The sequence below is a fragment of the Acinonyx jubatus genome, chromosome A3 (genome assembly GCF_027475565.1).
Source record: "Acinonyx jubatus isolate Ajub_Pintada_27869175 chromosome A3, VMU_Ajub_asm_v1.0, whole genome shotgun sequence".
NCBI classification, from domain to species: Eukaryota; Metazoa; Chordata; class Mammalia; order Carnivora; family Felidae; genus Acinonyx; species Acinonyx jubatus.
This window is the reverse complement of record NC_069388.1, coordinates 27645179-27664419: the sequence shown is the minus strand read 5'-3', so window position 1 is coordinate 27664419 and position 19241 is coordinate 27645179. Positions and strand designations below refer to the sequence as shown.

At 55.9% G+C, this 19241-nt stretch overlaps 1 protein-coding gene across 4 annotated transcripts; it reads left to right on the top strand.

Moving 5' to 3' along the window:
* Positions 1 to 294: 294 nt before the first annotated feature.
* Positions 295 to 5599, top strand: TMEM74B (transmembrane protein 74B). Of its 4 annotated transcripts, none has more exons than XM_015084173.3 (2): positions 295 to 428; positions 4641 to 5599. In XM_015084173.3, the coding sequence occupies exon 2, from the start codon at positions 4682 to 4684 to the stop codon at positions 5378 to 5380; it is 699 nt and encodes a 232-aa protein (XP_014939659.1). In that variant the 5' UTR covers positions 295 to 428; positions 4641 to 4681; the 3' UTR covers positions 5381 to 5599. The 4 variants fall into 4 exon arrangements, with proteins under 4 accessions (XP_014939659.1, XP_026925551.1, XP_053056113.1 ...); XM_027069750.2 differs by lacking the exon at positions 295 to 428 and adding an exon at positions 1011 to 1136; XM_053200138.1 differs by lacking the exon at positions 295 to 428 and adding an exon at positions 1252 to 1384.
* The last annotated feature ends 13642 nt before the right edge of the window (positions 5600 to 19241 follow it).

Genomic DNA, 19241 nt, shown 5'->3' with positions numbered 1-19241 from the left:
TCCCCTTTAATCTGGGCCCTGTAAAGGAAAGAAACACTGAGAGCCTCACCCGTGTTTCATCCATGCACACTGTGCTGAGCTCTGGGGGAATCGGGGAATCAGACAGGGGCCCCGACCTCCAGGAGCGGCCAGTCTGATGAGGGAGGCTGGCACGGAGAGGAAATAACTCTTTTTTTTTAATATTATTTTTGAGAGAGACAGAGCACAAGTGGGGGAAAGGCAGAGAGACAGGGAGACACAGAATCCGAAGCAGCCTCCAGGCTCGGAGCTGTCAGCACAGAGCCCGACGCGGGGCTCGAACTCACAAACCGCGAGATCATGACCTGAGCCGAAGTCGGACGCTTAACCGCTTAACCGACTGAGCCATCCAGGAAGGAGTAACTCCTCAGAGATCAGGCAAAGCGCCAGTCCAGCTGGAGGGTCCCGAGGTAGGCTTCCCAGGGGAGGAGGCACTACAGCTGGGCCTTGGAGGGTGACGGTGTGTGTGGCCCTTGGTAATTCCCCAAGAGAACACCTACCTTGGACTGTGCACCCCGCTGTCCCACAGAGAAAGAACAGGGAAAGGGGAGGGGGGAGGTTCGTCGGAAGCTTCCTTTCAGCCTTCAGGTGGCGCCCTTGAGCCACGGAGCCGCACGCGCCTGGGAAGACTGTCCCGACCTGAGGACCCAGGAGAGGACCCGGGTCCCACCTGGGGGCTGTGCGTGTGGGTGGGGGGCGGGGGCGAAGGGAGCGAAGGGGCTCTGCGCGGTAGGGGCTCCCCGGCGTGGGCGGGGGCGGGGGCGGGGGGGGGAGAGGCAGGAGGCGGGGGAGGGGTCTCCCCCAGCACCCACCCCCGCGCCCCGCCCCTGCACCCGTCCCCGCGGGCTCCAAGCTTCGATTCCCCGAGCCCGGGCGCCGGCGGAACACATAAGCCCTCCGGGGACAGGGAGGGGGCTGGAGCCTGATCCCCCGTCGGCCCGACACCCAGCCTGCTACCCGCCTCCTGGTCCCTCCCCGCGCTAACTCTCCGGGCGCCCGCGCCGGCCGCGGGCGGAGCTGGATCGGCGGCTCTCCGAGCTCCCCGGCCCCCGCCCCTGCCCCTCCCTCCCCGGAGCCTCCAGCGGCCGCCGCCGTAGAGCCCCGCGCGGCGCGAGCAGGTACGTGCGCCTCGGCAGCGGCTCCGGGCCGGGCCGGGCCGGGGAGGAGGCGGGAGCCGGGGAGGGCGAGGCGGTGGCAGCCGGGCCCGCGCCCGCCTGGGCTGCGCCGCAGCGGAGACACCGGCGGGCGGGCGCCGGGGCGGGGAGGCGGGCGGGCGCGCGGGGAGGACGCGCCCCTGCCCTGGCCCGCCGGCCGCCGGTGCCCGCGCCTCCCGCGTGCGGAGCCGGGGAGGGAGGCCCCGGCGCAGGTACGCACGCGGCCCGGGGACGGCGCGGGGGAGGCCGAGGGCCCCGGGCGCGGAGGGCCGGCCAGGGAGAGCTAGCCTGACCTCGCGGCCCGGCCGAAGGACACGCGGCGAGGGGGACCCGGGCGCACGCCGGTCGGCGCGGAGCCCGGCCTCCCCGGGCCGCCGGGCCGCCCTGCTACCGGCGCCGCCCGGCCCGGTCCGGCCCGGCCCGGCCCGGCCCGGCCCGGCCGCGTTTGTGGTCAAGGGCAGGAGCAGGGGGTGTGAGCTTCGGGCAGGCGGGCGCGCGGTGCGGCGGGCAGCCGGGGTGCTGGGGCTTTCTGCGTGGAACTTTGGGTATAACGGCGTGGACCTGCGTGTGCGTATGTGCGCGTCCCGAGGCTTTGTGTACAACTCGTGCGTGTGTGTATCGATTGGGTTTTGTGAAGCTTTACCCACGGCCGCTGTGCGTCTGTCTCCCCGAGCGTTGGTGCGCGCGGGTGGGTGGGGTGCCGGCCCCCGGGCGGGTCTTGGGAGCCGTCCTGGGGGTACTTAACTGTGTGTGCGTAACCAGCTCTATCCCTTCCTGGGGTGTGAGTACCAGTGTGGTCTGCGGGATCTGTGGGTCACCCTGCGTGGCTTCCCACGTCTGTGGGTGCTGCCTGTGGAAAAGGTCCCTGGGGTTGTGGATGTGGCGCCGGGGTGCGTCTTTCAGATCCTGTTGGACTGCAGAGAAAATTGGAGGGTAACTGGTACCGTTGGGGGAGCCGTGAACACTGGGCCCCCGCATCTTTGCCAGTTTGTTTCTGCTTGTGTTTGGGGTGACTGGGCGTGCCCTTGTATAACTGGTGGGTATCTCTGAATCCGTGTGTGGGAGACGTCACAAACCTGGGTGACAGGACGCCTCCTTTTTCTCTGCCCTTGTCCCGACGCTGGTGTCCTCTAAGAAAAAGTTTTGGGTTCCTGCTGGATGAAAGAAAGCCCTGCTACCAGAATTTGGGTGCCCTGAGTTTCCTTGGGCTATGGAAGCATCGGCATGCTGGTCTGGGAGGGGAGTTCTTGGGCCACTCCAGGAGCTGAGTTCTGTGTAAGGTGTTAAAAATCTGGGTGTGTGGTGGGGGAGGGGGGTTGGGGCGGGGAAGGGACACATCTGGACACCCACTGGGCAGGAGGGGTCACCGCCAGTCCCTGTTCGCGGTGGCAGTCAGGAAAATGGTTTTGGTGCCAAGAGTAAAAAAGCCAGCTAGCACGCCACACCTCTTCTGTCCGTTTACTGGAAAGTGGGAGCAGTCTGGGCAGAGCCTGGCTCTGAGTAGGTACCCTGCTACCCCGGGTTGGGGTTGGGGGAGGGATTGTCTGCCTGGGCAGGTTGCTGCGCCATTCCTGAGGGCTGGCTGTGTTCCAAGCCGGGGGGCTGGGTGGGACCCAGGCGGGATTCAGACACATCCCTGCCCTCAAGCTGCTCACCGTGGCCTTAAACACTGGGGCAGAGTAGAGTCTACGAGTGGGGGCTGGAAGAGCCAGGGACGCAGGGTGGAACGGTGCCACTGGGACAGGAGAGTTGGGGTTCCCAGGTTTGTAGGTGATCATAATTCTTAGGGAAGCCGTGTTCAACCTCTGGCCCCCACATGCCTGCCAGGGGATCGTGGCTGTGGTTTGCAAAACGGAGACAGTAATTTCTGCTCACGGGGCTGGTGAAGGTTGCAGGAGACACTCCTGAGTGAAGTGCCTGCTTTGGGGCGTGTAGGCGCTCAGTAAAGGTTTATTAAATTGGAACTCAGGAGAGAGGGACGCGGTGGTAGGAATGGGTTGTAAGCGGAAACTGGCTTTGTACTCAGATGAAAGGCCCTGTGTGTGCCAAGAGGAGGAATCTACTGCAAAGTCCACGATGGAAGGAAGATCAGAAAGATCGAAAAACGTGCCTTCCTGCACTGAGGCTCTTTTTCATTCATTCATTCACTCTATTCACTTCATTTGCTCATATTCTCTCTCTCTCTCACACACACACACACACACACACACACACACACACACACACACACATACGGAACCACAGAGCACTGGAGAATAAACTCAGGCATGGGAATGCAGAGAAACATCTAGAATCATGTGTATACGTGTGTGTAGACGCACCAGGGCGTGTGAGCCACCCTATACTGCGGGGTCTCCATACAGCGTGGAGACCTGGGTCTGTGTGCCTGGGGCCCTGGGTGTCCGTGTGTACAAGGAACAGAGTAGTTCTGCTGTGGGATCAGGAGTTCTGTCTGCTGCGTGGGGAAGGGGGCTGAGGTAGGACCTGGAGGGGGACAGGCTCTGGACCTGCCCGAGAGGATGCGTCATCCACTCTGGCTGAGTGTGGCTGTCGGGGAACGAGGGCCTAGGGGGGGCCAGATTCTTCTGTTATTGCAAGAGAAGCCAGGAACCCAAATGTAAAATCTTTTGCTTTTTCTATACTGGCAACTACTTCAAAAACAAATGAACAGACCAGAAACAAGAAAAAAGCAAAACCTCTATGAGCCAAAAATGGTCCGAGAGCTGGTCCCAGCTGGCCTCTGAGGCACCCTCTCTAGAATGCCCTCATCCCCTCTCACTGCCGGGGGATTTTCCACTCACTCTCTGAGGTCTGGCTCAAATGCCACCAAGCCTTAGAAGCTTCTCTGACTTTCTCCTCTTTGTCTGTACGTCATCTTCCTCCTCTCCACCCCTCCCCCCTGCCCCCGGCCATTCTCATTTCACGACAGCCGTGTCCCTTAGTTGAACTGGCTGGGGCCTTGCATTATTTTGCGAAATCCTCACCTTGACCTCGGAGGGAGGCGTTTTGCTTATTCCCATTTAACAGGTGAGAACATTGAGTCTGAAGAGGTCACATCGCTTGCCCGAGTTCAAGGGGTGAAGCTGGGATTTGAGCCTGATCGCCACCATCTGAATGATAGTGATAGCTTGCTGCTCATACTTACTGTTTTGAGAAGTTTACAGGGATTATCTCAAGCCCTACACCAGTCCCAGTGAGTAGGGAGTAGTAGTGTATTATCACTTACTAGGGAAACTGAGGCCCAGAGAGGGTAAGTAAATTGCCCAAAGCCACCTGCCAGCCAGTGGGGGACAAGGTCCTGGGCTGGATAGGATGGCACCACTCGGTCACTGTCTAAGACCCCACCCCCATCTGTTTGGCAGGTTCCCCCAGGGACTGTGCCTGGACCGCCCTCACGTTGCTCGTGGCGCCAGCAGGCTCTTGGTCGAGGTCTGCTAAATTCAACTGACTTTTTCTTTTCTCTTCCAGCTGCCAAGGGGCCAAGGGATGAGCGGGGGCCCTCCTTCCCAATGGCATCTCCCCCCAGCCTGGAACTGAAGACACTGCACAATGGCCCCCAGATCCCAAGGAGACCAGCCCCTCTGGGCCCGGTAGGCCCACCCAGGGAGGGTGTGGAGAATGCCTGCTTTTCCTCAGAGGAGCGTGAGACCCATTTCCAGAACCCTGGGGACACCAGACTGGGCAGCTCCCCCAGCCCCCCTGGGGGCGTCCCCTCACGACCCCGATCCCAGCGGGACGATCTATCCCTGCGTTCAGAAGAGGGGCCAGGCCTGGAGCCCGTGAGCCGCCCGGTGGATTATGGCTTTGTTTCTGCTCTGGTTTTTCTGGTGAGTGGGATCCTCCTGGTGGTGACTGCGTACGCCATCCCCCGTGAGGCCCGCGTCAACCCTGACACGGTGACAGCGCGGGAGATGGAACGACTCGAGATGTACTATGCCCGCCTGGGCTCCCACCTGGACAAGTGCATCATCGCGGGCCTGGGGCTGCTCACAGTGGGTGGCATCCTCTTGTCAGTGCTGCTGATGGTCTCCCTGTGCAAGGGCGAGCTGTACCGCCGGCCCACCTTCGTCCCTGGCAGGGGCTCCAGGAAGACCTATGGCTCCATTAACCTGCGCATGAGACAGCTCAATGGGGACGGGGGCCAGGCTCTGGTGGAGAACGAAGTTGTCCAGGTCTCAGAGACCAGCCACACCCTCCAGGGGTCTTAAGTAAGAGCTCACCCTGTCTGGCTGCTTCAGCTTAAGGGCTACAAGGCCCCCGAGAGCCTGGGGTTGCAGACTGAGCTTCACGTAGTGTCCTGCGGAAGCAGTCTTGGGTGCTGTGGGGGGGAGTCCGGGGCCGGGCCCAGGCTGCACATGTGAGAGCAGCCCCCCCCCCCCCACCCCCACCGATGTGTTTGCAGCTTGAGGTTTTGCATAAGGTTTGTTTGGAGGATGGCTTCTGCTGCTAAAAATACAAAAGTTTGGAAACCGCTGCCCTGGGAAGATGAGGTTTCTTGGCATTTCCAAGGATCGAGAGCCCTTTGAAAGGCTGTCCATCCTGTTTCTCATGCCTTGGGGAATTCCTGGAGCTCTGCTGTCCTCATCAGCCAAGTGCGGGTGCTGGGCGACCTCGGAGGGACCCCCCCCCCCCCCCCCCCCCCCGCCTTTCAGCCCTGACCATCTGTTGGGAGCTGGCTTCCCGAGGAGAGGAGAAATCAACACCGAGGCGACCATCCCCTCTCCAGGCCTCAGTCCCCCTGACTGTGAATTGAGAGGGTTGGGCTGCATGATCCCTGGGGCCCCTCCAGTTCTGCCCTCGGAATGGGAGCCCAGTAGATACAGGAAAGGAGGGTGTCTGGCTGCTGCTCACCAATCTCCGCCATTTTCTGGCCCGGCTTGGGTGGCCGCCGCTGTCCGACATCTAGCCGCTCGCGTGGTCCCGAATCCCCTGGTTAGGCTGGGTTGAAGTCCAAAGTTTGCTACAGCCCGATTTTGGGCTGGGGATCGAATTACCTGCAGCGACCAGATCGTCGCACACATTTTACAAAGTCCAGTGCACCCCTGGACAAGAGCGGTCTTTCGTACAAGAAAGGGTGAGAGGCCTTTGTTGTATTTCCATGGACAGGATGTGGGCTTCTGTCACCTCCCACTTCTCAATGTTACGTCTCTGGCCCCGGACCTTATCCTGGGAGCAGAAAAAAAAATTTTTTTTTAGTGCTGAATTTGTAACCTCGCTTCTTCCCCTTAGCGGTAAAGTGAGCCCCAATGTATTGGGGGAGAAATCAGGCATGTTCTGGTGGCCTAGCTCTAGCTGCAGTGACCACTGTTTGTTCCGTTCTTCTCGTGGGGTGTTTGCAGAGTCCCTCCAGACTCTAAACTACTGACGAGGAAAGGAAGTGAGCTCTAGGGGGCGGGGAGATACAGGTGCTTGAGGCCCGGGGGGTGGGGGAGGCATCACCCAGTGTGACGGGCCCTAGAGGGCTTTGAGAGGACACACCTTCCAGGTCATTGACGTGAAGACCCTAAAGGGGTCATTTCCATGAGCCCCCTGACCCCAGGCAGGTCCTACCCACTCCATCTCAGTTGGCCACGTGGGCCCTGGATCCCAACTGTCTCTTGGGGGTGGGAGGGTGTGGTGGGAATGGGGTCTGTAGGCTAGAGCAGCCCTGATTAGCCGTAACCTGAGCCTTCAGTCCCGGGAGCCGAACATCTGGGAAATGTAACAGCACAGCTTCTACGACAGATCAAATATCTGCTCCTGCTGGCAGGTTTTGCCAGGAGCAGAGGGCTGGGGGAGGACTGGAGGGGACAAGGGCTGTTCATCTTGGCCCGCTGGGCTCTTGTTCCTGGTGTCGAAGGGGTGTGGTTTGAAAAGAACAAAGCCTCTAGCTGGTGAAAGATTCACAAGTCAGGGCTTCCCTGATGTGTCAATTTCCACTCCCCCCCCACCCCCCCCCCTGCCGCCCCACCTCCTTCCAAGGAAGAAGTGAATGCTCTATGTAAACTACAGTCAAGTTGGACATCCCAAAGGATGGGTTAAGGCCTTTCAAATCCATAGTGATAATAATAAAAATACTGGTCCAAGCCGTATAGATTACTGGGACAGTGGGGGGCTCATTTGAGTCTCACCTGTTGAGTGGAGGCATCTGGGACCCTCAGTTCCTATCAGTGTAAATGCAGTGAATTGATTTAGGGGCTAAATCTGTTGGAAGATCATATCCTGGGAATCTCAGGTTTTCTCCAAGCCAGAGAAGCCTGCTTTGCATCCTAATGCAGAAACTCCTTTAGAAAATGTGTATAAATGGATCGAGGCCGTCATTACCTTGTCAGTGAATTAAGAAAACCGGAGAGCCAAAAACATTTCCCCAAGAGTGCGGCTCAGATCTGCCAGCCGGTGGGTCAGAAACAGGTTTAGGAAGGAATCGGGGAGACACGTGGCACAGGGTGCCGAGAACCTTCTTTGCAGGCTTTGTTGGGGGGTGGCTGTGAAGCGGTCCCAGGGAACCCCGTGGTCCCTGGGATGTGCCTCACTTCTAGGAACTGCCTTTCCCACCTGACATGCCACCAGGGCCCCCAAACCTTGCTTCCCTAGTGTGTTGGTTATCCACTGTGGAGTTGGGAAGACCTGGGTCTGAATCCAGGCTCTGCCATTCACTGGCTGTGTGACCTTGGGCCAGCCACTCCACGTCTCTGAGTATTGTGTTATCTGTGAAGGGGGAGAGGTAGGAGGTCCAGTCACTAAGATCACTCCTTCCCCACCTCAGTTGGGGGTAAGTAGATTAGGCCTAAGACCTTGGGGCTGCCCTTCTGCCCGCCGCCTCTCACACCTCTCATCCTACCCATGAGCACATCTGGTTGGTTCTATGCTTGGAGTCTGCCCGTGCCTGCCCCTTGGCCACAATTACCAGGTCCACATTGCTCATCGGTATTCCGATTTCTCTCCTGTCCGCCCTCTGCCCCCAGTTCATCTTCCACACTGCGGCCAGACAGATTTAATTGGGTCAGGTCTTTCGTCGGCTCAGAACTCTCCTATGCTTCCCTCTCATTCTGGGCAAAAGCCAAAAGTCTCCCTCTGGTCAGGTGTACTGTCCAGGCCCCTCACTTGCCCCAGGCACCTTCCGAGGCCCAGAGTCAACGTTTTATATGTAATTTTTTTTTTTAAAGGATGGCCCCTGAAATTGCATAGATTCAGGTCTCCCCAGATGTGTGTCCCTTCCCCACAGTGGCCCGTGAAATCCTATCGCAGTCTGGCCCCTGTGCCTCTCTGGCCTTATTTCTCACACCTTGCCTCTTTTCTCACTCCAGCCACACTCGCCTCCTTGTGCTGTTCCTCAAGCGTGAAAGGCACACTCCCACCTCAGGGCCTTTGCACTTGCTGCTGCTTCGACCAGGAAGGCATTTCACCTTAATACATGCAAGGCCCACTTGCTCGCCTCCTTAGGGGCTTTATTCAAATACCCCCTTGTCAGCGAGTCCTTTGCTGATGCTGATGTAAAATCGCACCCTTTCAGGGACGCCTGGGTGGCTCAGTCGGCTAAGTGTCCGACTTCAGCTCAGGTCATGATCTCACAGTCTGAGTTCGAGCCCCGTGCCTGGCTCTGTGCTGACGGCTCAGAGCCTGGAGCCTGCTTCGGATTCTGTGCCTCCCTCTCTCTCTGCCCCTCCCCTGCTCATGCTCTGTCTCTCTCTGTCTCAAAAATAAATAAAAACATTAAAAAAAATTTTTGAATTGCACCCTTCCCCCACCTCAACCTCATTCTCTTTCTTCCTTTCCTGCTTTTTCTCCAGAGCTAATCACCACTCAGCAGGCCATGTTTTATACTTATCGTCTCTCTTCCCCCCTCGCAAGCAACACGAGGGCTGGCATTTTGTAGGCCCTGGGCTAGAACTGTGCGTGACACAAAGTAGGTGTTCACTGTTGGACGAACAGTGCAGGGTCCTGGAGACCCCTAGCCCCTGCCTCACCTCCCGGAGCCCCCTCTAGGGGTGCACGACAGTCATGCAGAAGATCCTAGGGCTGGAAGTATGGAGTGTGTTTTGTCTCTGGGACCTGACGTTGGAGCTTGGGAATCCGTTTGCCTTCTGCTCTCAGGGCCTTGGTACTTACTGCTTTATGTGGGGGAGAGGGAGGGGTTTCTCTGATGGAGGAAGACCCTTCTTCCCCAGCCTTGTGGGAGACAGGTTCCAGCTAGTCTTGGGGGGGGGGGGGCATTTGCTGGGTATTTAGGCACCTGTGATACACCAGCCTGATTCTCTCTTACTCAAGAACCTTGAGTGGCCGGGCCTGGACCTCTGAAGCCCCCGTGCCTATCATCACAACTGTTCACTGACCCCTGGGATGACCCCAGGCTGAAAGTGCTTGCTGCTGGGAGGTTCCACCATTATCCACGTCTCTTCCTTGAGAATAAGCATCACCTTCTCTGGGATTCTCTTTAAAAATGCCCTCCTCGTTACATGTACACACCCACACATACACATGCACATGTACAGGGGCACATACCTAGGCAGGGACATCACACACACACACACACACACACACACCCCTTTCTCTTGTCTGACCTCGCTCAGAAGCCAAGGACACCTACTCTTTTGAAGCAGCTCCAAGCCAAAGCAACCACTGGATTATTGATAATGTTTTCTCTTTCTCCAGAAGCCACACAGGCCTTGCCGTTCCCAGGAAGCTAACCTCATAGCCACAGTCAGGTTCCCCCTCTCCAGGTTATGCTGGTATCTCTATCCTTCCTGCTCCCTCTCCTGCTTGGGTGGAGGAGGAGAGATGTCCACACGGTGTTTCCGCCTGGCATTTTGGGAGGGCACTGTGTGGTCCTGGCTGGGAACCAGGTGAGCCAAGGTCCTGAAGTCACCCCTTCCCTATGGGCCATGGGCATATCGCTCCACCCCTCTGGTCCTCCAGAATGAAATTGGAAACCTTTCCACTCTGCCTTGTCTGGTGACTCGGGAGATCAGGAAACACGAGCGGAGGGCATTCTAAAGTTAAGAGCATGTTACCCCATGTCCGGAGCGCTTTGGAGGGACAGGAGGAGGGAGGAAGAAGGGAGGCATTATGAAGAAGCCCCAGGAGCTGGCGTTCTGTCTGGGAGAAAAGTAGGGTGTTGGCGGCACTGGTAAAACCGAGATGCCTTCCATCGGGGCCTGTTGGTTTCTCTGGGAGACAGTAGACTCCCCTTGATGTCCCCAAGGAGGTTAAGCTTCACCTGAGGGAAGGAGACGCTTGCTGAGACCTTGTCCCGGTTGGAGTGGTAGGGAGCTCCTTGTTAGGGAAGGTGTGTTAGGTTACTGGTCAGGTTGTTGGGTATCGTTGGGGATGGAGCATAGTAGAGTTGGGTAGGATTGAATCAGGAGACTCCCCCAGCTTCCAACCCCCATTCTTTAAGGAGAGCCAGTGTCCCAACCGCCAGAGCCTGGCCCTCTGTATCTTCTGGTCTTTGGCCCAAATACCCTCTTCCCCAGGTCATTCCTCTTCCTGGGTCAGGTCATCCACGAGCAAATGAGAAGCCCCAGGATATCTGAATGGTGCCCCAGGTGCCCCTTCTCCCAGGAGGCCAAGCACTTCTGAGCTTTGTCCCTACTCACATTTCAGAGGTCTGAGACGGCGGGGGGCGGGGGGGCCCTCTTGGAGGGGGCCGACTGAGGATGGTCCATCCGGTAAGAGTAAATGGGAACTGGCTTTGGAGTCTGACTGCCTGGATGCCTGGTAGATGCCTAATGTCCCTGAGTCTCTGTTTCCTCGTCTGTAGACCAGGGATGCTAATAACAGCACCTTCCCCGGGAAGGCATGGTCAGCAGTGAATGAGATACCTGTAAAGCACTTAGCCCGGTGCCTGGCACTCCATAATTACTCAATACTATTAGCTATTCCCATTCGTTCGTTCATTCACTCACATCTAATCAGCACTCTTCCCTGGGCAAGGCACTGCAGGAACACACAGCCCCTGCCCCTAAGTTAGTCACAGAATGCCTGGGGCAACAGGACAGTGCACATCAGGCTATGCGTGTGAGTGTGCAGAGAAAGTATCTGACTGAGTTGGGGGTCAGGAAAGGCCTTCCTGGAAGCCTTTTGATGATGACTAGTAGGAATCATAAACAGTGAGGCAGCGTCTGACATGAGGACAGTTATCTGATGCGGGGAGCAGGAAAGGTATACTGGGCAGGGGAACAGCATGATCAGGGGCTCAGTGGCATAGAAAGTGCAGGGTTTATCGGGGAGGGGGGTGGGGGGAAGGGTCTGTAGGGTCTACGCTGGGGTGTTGAGACGAGGCACGCTGGCGGGCATGTGTGTCTTTGTGGGGATGACCGCAGTCCGCCACTCACAGGGTCATTAAGAGGACTCTGGGTTCACACTGGTATAGGGCATAGCACGGGGTCCGGGACATGGTGAGAGCTCACTGCCAACCGTCAGATGTGTGTGGCAGGAAGACTCTTCTGATGGCAGATGTATTATAGGGACGACACTGGCACTGGGGAGGCCAGTCTGTGGGACTGTGGTCTCCAGCTGTAGCCAGAGGACATGACCTCGAGGTGGAGGCTGCTGCTCTCCTGGGCCTAAGGGGAGGTTCAGGAGTAGAAGGATCTTCTGGTAGGAAAGCCGGCCCCGGGGGGAGCAGGGAGGGTAGGGGAAGGAGGGGCTGCCATGCCAACCTCTTCCCTGGAGGCCAATACTGACTCAGTGTCAAGGGCATTCAGGAAGGGCCATGTCCTTCCCACTCCCAGCTCTTCTCTTCCTCCAACCTCCCTGTTCTCCTCTTTGACTCCTTTCTCTGTGTCCACATCTCCTTTCAGTGAAGCCACTCCTGGGGGTTAGGGGCCCACAGGCGAGTTGTCACTATTCCAAACTCACCTGTTAGCCATCTGATCTTCCTCCTGAGAGTCCCCACCCTCTCCCATCAAAAATGAACGCAGGGCCCGGTGCACATGCCTGCAGGGCTCAGCAGGTCACATTCACGAGGGAAGCAGGTGGCTGTGGACAGCCAGGGCAGGATTAAAGGGGTGCTTGCTTCAGCTCTGGCTGCCCAGTGCCCTGTGTTGGAGGGGCTCACGCTCGCCAGAGCTCCTGATTTTCCACGAGCAGCTGGACATCTGGACATTGTGGGTAAAAGGATGCCGATGGGGATTATCCCACGGCCTGGGAAATGTCACATTTCTGTCACAGGCCAAAACTGAGGCCACGGAAGTGTCTGGTAAGATGCCGACTGCGGGGCCCAGATATCCGCCCCTCGCCCCTGCCCAGTCACTCAGATGGCTGCGTCCTCCAGAAGTGGACAGACCTCTGCCTCTTGGCTGGAGGTTTGAAGGGCAAGGCCTGCAGACCACCTGAGTGCTGGCCATCCGAGGATCCTTCGTTCAGTCTTTCAACAGATTTGCGCCCCAATTCTCTGCTAGGGTTTGGAGATACGGCACCGAATAGATGAAAAACCTAAGGAGAGTACTCTTGAGAGGGCTCGAAATGCGTCCCCTGGAACTCCGGGGTATTTGTGAACAAGGGGATGAGGTCTGTTTCTGACTGGAGAATTTCTGATGTGGCAGGCCACAGACGTGGCCTGTGCTGGCTTGAAGGGACAGCGGTGCTGGGGATCAGGGAGGATGAAGGGCAGTGCTGCCTTCCCTCCTGGCGTTCTGAGGCCCTGAACTCTAGGCACATGGAAGACCCCGTGGCTCGAGGGGCCCCAAGTGTTGGTGCACGGAAGTGAGAGGAGGCTGGAGCTGCTGGGGCACAGGTGGCTGTGCGGCCCAAACGGTAACTCAAGAAGCAACTGGGCTGTGAGCCTCTGGTGGACTAGATAAGCCCCCACTCTCTCTGAGGGTCCAGGACAAAGCTCCTGGCACCCCACAAAATTACACCTGCTGTCTACTGGGGACCCCGGCATCAAAAAGCCCGCCCAAGCCAGCCAGCGTGAATCAGAGCAAGAGTACCTCCCCCCACCCCATCCCCATCCCCATCACTGCCAGCGAAGAGATAACTTTGCTGTTTTCCTTCTCCTTTGCCCTGCCACAGAGGAGCAGCAAAAGGTCCAAAAGAGGTCAGTGGAGACCTCCTGGAACTGGATGTGAGTTGGAAAGTTCTAGCTGGGACTGGACCAAGCTGGAGAATCAAAGGGATGAGTTCTTGCTTGGGCCATGACGCACAGATGAGAAAGGGGGCACTGACAGAGGTCAGCTGAATGAGAGAAAACTCTTTGTGTCTGTACATGTCAATGAACCAGTTACGCATTACACACACGGGTCATTCCGTTTGTAAGTGACATCTCATGATGGTCTCTCTGCCAGGTGCTCTTCTAAGCATTTACAACTAGTAGCTCATTTAAACCTCACGACACCTTGCAGAGTAGGTGCTATCATTACTTCCGTTTTACAGATGGGGAAGCTGAGGTTAAGTGACTTGTCCGCTGCCACGCAGGCTGATACACAGCAGAGTCAAGACTCAGATTTAGTAGTATGCCATCATGTCTCGTATTAAGTTTAATAACATGCAGGCCAGAGCTTGTGTGGGGGCAGATCTGGGCCGTGGGCTGCCACTTCGAGGCCTGTGGTTTAACTGTGTTGGGGAGCTCTGTGGGGAGGAGGCAGAGGGCAGGTGGGGGAGTACTGAACTCGGCCAGGCCCATGGCCCACTTAGAATCATGGAATCTCACAGCTGGACAAGATCTTGGAGATAGCTCCACCTTTAGCCCCATTTTACAGGTGGGGAAAGCCATGGGGGGGTAGGACTTGCCCAGGATCATCATGGCTCAGGGCCCCTGCTTGTCTTTCTCTTCTTCATAGGCATAGGCTTCTCACTTGAATTGATGTCCTGGGAACCAAGCAGCCTACAGGATGAAACTGCGGTCCTGTGATTCTAACTGAAGAAGAGGGGCAGGGCGGGGCTGTGTCTTGGAGGCAGGACACCCAAGTCCAGGTCCTTTTCTCTTAGGGATGCCTGCCTGCCTGCCCCAAGAGTGGGCCATCCTGGATTGGAGAGCAGCAGACACGATGCGGGCTACCCTGGCCCAAAGGCCGCGGCAGAGAAGGTTGGTGCTGACCAGGGTGCTGAACCTGGACCGTACCTTCCTCCATCGCTCAGACCAGCTGAGGGGAGAGGGTGAAAGGGAAGGAGATTCATCTTTTGTCTCGGGGACCAACATGACTGTTTGGGGCAGTTTTTAGTGGCGCTACGATTTCTGCGGTCTGTGAGGCCTTGGGAAAGTCACTCGACTGCTCCAGACCTGCTTTTTCAACTGCTTAATGAGGAGAGTAGCTTCTATCCTACTCAACTTGGAAGGTAGAGGTGAGCATCACTTGGGGCCAGGGGACAGCCCTGTGCAGACTCCAAGCCCATCTCTGGGGCCTGGCGAGGCCTCTTAGGAGCTCACGCTCACAGAGGGGCTTCACAGGCTTGTTTCTTCCTCTGAAATGGGGGTCGGGTTGGGTAACTTCTGACGCTCCTGACCTGGGCGCTCTGGGCCCGGTGGCCTGTAGGTGGACGTGCTCAGGAACACGAGATACACATCGCAGACTTGGGAGTCTTAGAACATCCCCGGGATTGTGCTGCATTATTCCTTTCTCATACAAGTCCTGACTTGATTTTCCAGCTTCAGGAATGGGTTTTGCACAGAGACCCATGCTCTTTCCCTGGAGAGGGCATGGGGACCTGGGGAAGGCAGTTCTACGAGAAGAGCACTGGCTTTAGAACCAGGCCGACCCAGGTTCCCATCATGGTTCTGCCATCCCTAGAGGGGCAAGCCTAGCACCTCAACCAGTGCCAACAGTGTTTACCTTGGGGGTGGCTAGAGTGGTGGCTAGGAAAAGCCAAGCATGCCATGGGCACCAGATAAGTGCTTGTTGCGTGCACTGGAGGACAGCCTCATCCTTGAGCCCTCATGAGGCCTTATCTATCCATATGGCCTCCTGAGCTCCAACTGTGTGTTTGTTAAGACACACCATTTGGTCGGACCTTGTAACAGTCCTGGAGGTGCAGGTAATGTGCATTTTGCAGATAAAGCCACGCACCGGCAGAGGGAAGTCTGATGCCAGCCTGATTCTTAGACTCCTGCTTGGCTTTGAGGAAGCCAAGCTTACTGGACCTTTCCAAACCCTCTTTTTCTGGCCTAGACAATGAGGATACTACCTTATTGCGGTTATTATGACTTGAAGATATATGCCATTTTACAAGGGTACATGCAGTTTTAGAAACATATGTGAAACACATGTGAGTGACCCATGGGAGCAAGGGAACGGAGTGGGTATCGGGGGTAAAACCTGACAAACAAAACGAGGGAATTCTTGTGTGTCTTAGTCATAGTGTGTCACGAAGACTGGCTGAATTCTTTGCACCTGACGGCCAGGTAAAAGGAAAAGACACAAAGAGCGTACAAAGAGCGTCTCAAACGTTTAATGTGCACGTGAATCACCCGGTGAATTTGTTAAAATGCAGATCCTCATTTACCAAGTCTGGGGTAGGGCCCGGGACTCTGCATTTCTCACAAGTTCCCACGTGATGCTGCTGGTGCAGCTGGTTTGAGTAGCAAGGATCTAGTCTTCCCTCCTGGAGAGTTCTCAAACTTACGTGATCATATGAATCTGAGGAACCCATGACCAACAGATTTAAAAGCCCGACCCTGGAGATCTGGACACAGGTGTGGGTTGGCGCCAGGACATACTGTGTACTTTGAGCAAGCGCCTCAGGAGACCGCGAGGCTCGAGCAAGCTGGGGAAGGGTGGCTGTGGTACTCCTCTGTACCCTGGCCAACAACGCAGACACAGGACACGGAGTAGACAGAAGCAAAGGGAATCACAGCCAGCTCCAGGAACTGGGAAGGAAACAAGGCAAGGAAGAGAAGATGGGGCTGTGGGGGTTGCGAAAGACAGTACAAGTGGTCTATGGCCTGCCAGCAGAAGATGAGGATTTGGAATCCAACTTTTATTCTCCTTGTAAGCCATCGGGCAAACACAGAAATTTCAAACCAAGCAAGAGTGGTGCCATGAACTGCACCAGACTTGGAAACTCCCCTATAGGCCGGACCCATCCTGTACCGCATCCTGACCAGAACTTCCCAACTCAAACCCAATCCCTTTGTGGCTCACCAGCCATGGTCACCCCAAGGTGGCGATGACCAAAGCCATGGTCTGCTCCCGAGGTGACTGGTTCTGGTCTCTCTCGCTCAGCCCAGGTCAAGTTCTTTTTCTTACAGCTAAGCCAAAAACTCCTCACACCTACTAGGATGGCTACATGCAGGAAGACTGACAGGCACTGGCGAGGATGTGGAAAAAACGAGAAGCTTCGCACCCTGCTGGTGGGAACGTAAAGTGGTGCGGCCAGTTTGGAAAAGTCTAGCAGTTCTTCAAAAAGTTACACGATTATGATGCGATCCAGCAATCCCACTCCTAGGCATATACCCAGGAGGAATGAAACCCTAGGTCTACGCGAAGACCTGTACACGAACATCCACGGCAGCACAGAAAGTGGCAACAACCCACATCTGTCCATTAACTGAAGTGGATACGGAAAGAGGGATATATGTAAGAGACTCTTCAATAGAGCACAAACCGAGGGTTGATGGGGGGAGAGGGGAAAACGGGTGATGGGCAGTGAGGAGGGCACTTGTTGGGATACGCACTGGGTGTTGTACGGGCGCGATGAACCACGGGAATCTACCCCCAAAAGCAGAGCACACTTCACGCACCGTATGTGCGTGAACTTGGCAATAAACTATATCAAAAAAAAAAAAGGAAAAAAGAGAACGGGGGTTTCTGTCCACACAGCGGCATTCTTCAGCCAGAAAAAGGGATGCAGCAGTGACACACGCTACGACATGGAGGAACCTCGAAGATGTCAGTGAAAAGAAGGCAGACACAAAAGGCCACGTGCCGTGTGACTGTCCCTGTGAGAAGTGTCCAGAACAGGCAAATCTTCAGAGAGAAAACAGACTAGTGGTTGCCTGAGGCCAGGAGCGGGGCAATGGGAGGGACTGTTAATAGGTACAGGGTTCCTTTTTTTTTTTTTTTGAGGTGGCGAAAATGTTCAGGAGTTAGATGTGGTGATGGATGCACAACACTGTGAATATAGTAAAAACCACTGAATTGCACACTTTTAAAAGGTAAACTGCGGGGCGCCCGGGTGGCTCTGTCGGTTAAGCAGCCGACTTCGGCTCAGGTCACGACCTCACGGTTCGTGGGTTCGAGCCCCACGTTTCTGTGCTGACAGCTCAGAGCCTGGAGCTTGCTTCGGATTCTGTGTCTCCCTCTCTCCCTGCCCCTCCCCTGCTCATGCTCTGTCTCTCTCTCTCTCTCTCAAAAATAAAGATTAAAAAAAAGAAAAAGGTAAACTTCATGGGTACATGTGGGTATATCTCAATAAAGCTGTTTTTTGTTTTGTTTTTTTTAAATTTTAAAAAAAGGAACAGGTTATTAAGTGCTGATATTTATTGTTAAGGATCCCACCTTTCCACAAGGCATACCCTGGAACCCTTCCCACTCGGCCTGGTGATTACTCCTGGCTGGAAGGAGGAAGTGGCCTAGACTACAACAAACACTGACAGCGTGACGTGGAAGTTCCTGAAGGCCCCATTCACTTCCCCCCACAGAACTAAGACACGATGTTCCTCAGTGTCCTTGATACAAGGAGACCCACGCAAAAAATGGCTGATTCTGCAGATGAGAATCACTGAAGTTTCTGTTTTCAGAAAACAATTATGTATAGGACTATCCTTTCAACTTTTGCTACTAGAAAAACCAAGTGCCAAATTTATTGTTTGAATCCTCTTTTCCTTAAATCACAGATCTAAAAGTGATCTGCTTCCCTGCTCGTCTGATGGTTTCTAGTGTGATGTTCCTTTAATGTTTCCTTTTGTAATGAAGGATGCTTATGTGACCAAACTGCCCCAAGTCCTTTCCGTAGCCAGCATGACCCAATTCTAAAACAAAAACACTCCACCCATTTGTAGGCCCTTAAGGAAGAAGGCTAAAGGCTTCAAGGCGGTCTTCACTACATCAGTGCTTGAGATGGGGTCTCCCAGAAATGGCCAGGGCGCCTGCTCATGCTGGCCTCCCCACCCAAGCCCCAGCTGAGGGTACCCTTAACCCCCTCTCAGGCAGTTCCAGGCTATAGCATATTAGCAGACACCTCAGGAAGGCTCTGGTAGCCTACCCTGTGCCCACAGATAAATAATGTGTCCTCATTTAGGAGAAAGAACCCAAGGATCTGAGAAGCAGAAAGGCCCATCCATGGATGCAATGCTAGCTGTGGAGGGAAAGTGCCTAGTGCCTTGATCTCTTGCCTCTGGGCCTGGTGCTCTATGGTGCTCTCTCCACTCCAGCACAGGGGGGGCTCATCACTGACCGTGTCTGTCAGGCCTCGGGCTGAAAAGAATCCGGAGAACACCAGAGGTCAGGTGGGCCTGGACAGATGGCACAGGCTTCTGGAGGCTGGGGCTCCCTGGGGGTGAAAGGCCCTCCTGGCTTGTTTCCTGCTTCACTAGCTCCTCCATCCACCCCAGCCACTGGCTTCCAGAGGCTGGGCTCCCTGCTCCCACGGGGGTTCAATACCACACTCAGATGGAGCCCGTGCTCCTGTGCTTTTCTTGCGTGGGCCCCAAGGGGCACGGAGTTACCCTGTAGGTAAGCACCACACAAAGCGTCAAAAATTCATTCTTTTCCTTTGCCCAGTTCCGAGAGGTGGCCACACACAGAGGCAGGCATCAGAATGTTGTAGAATAGGAAGGGCACCTCCCAGGGCAGCAGGAAAGCCCTGGGAAGGGAGAGCCCTGCTTAGGGTCAACTCGGTAAGTTAGTGGCAAAAATGAGATCAGCCTTCAGGTCTGTGCGGGCAAGCAGAACTGGAGGATTCTGCCCTTCTCCGCATGACGCAGTCTCTCTGCAATGTGCCTGCCCCTGTGAAAGTCTTCCTTGTGGCCTATGGGGCTTTCTAGTCTCTCATTTTCGTCTGTGTAGCCACACTGCAAAAGCAATTTATGAAGGGAAGGTGTCTGAGAAGCAAGAACAGGCCCTGGGTAGGAAAAGAGTCATTTGGCCCCAGAAAGATTTCAACTCAAAAGTCTCAGAAATGGAAGGAGCTGCGCAGAAAAGAAGAGTGGGA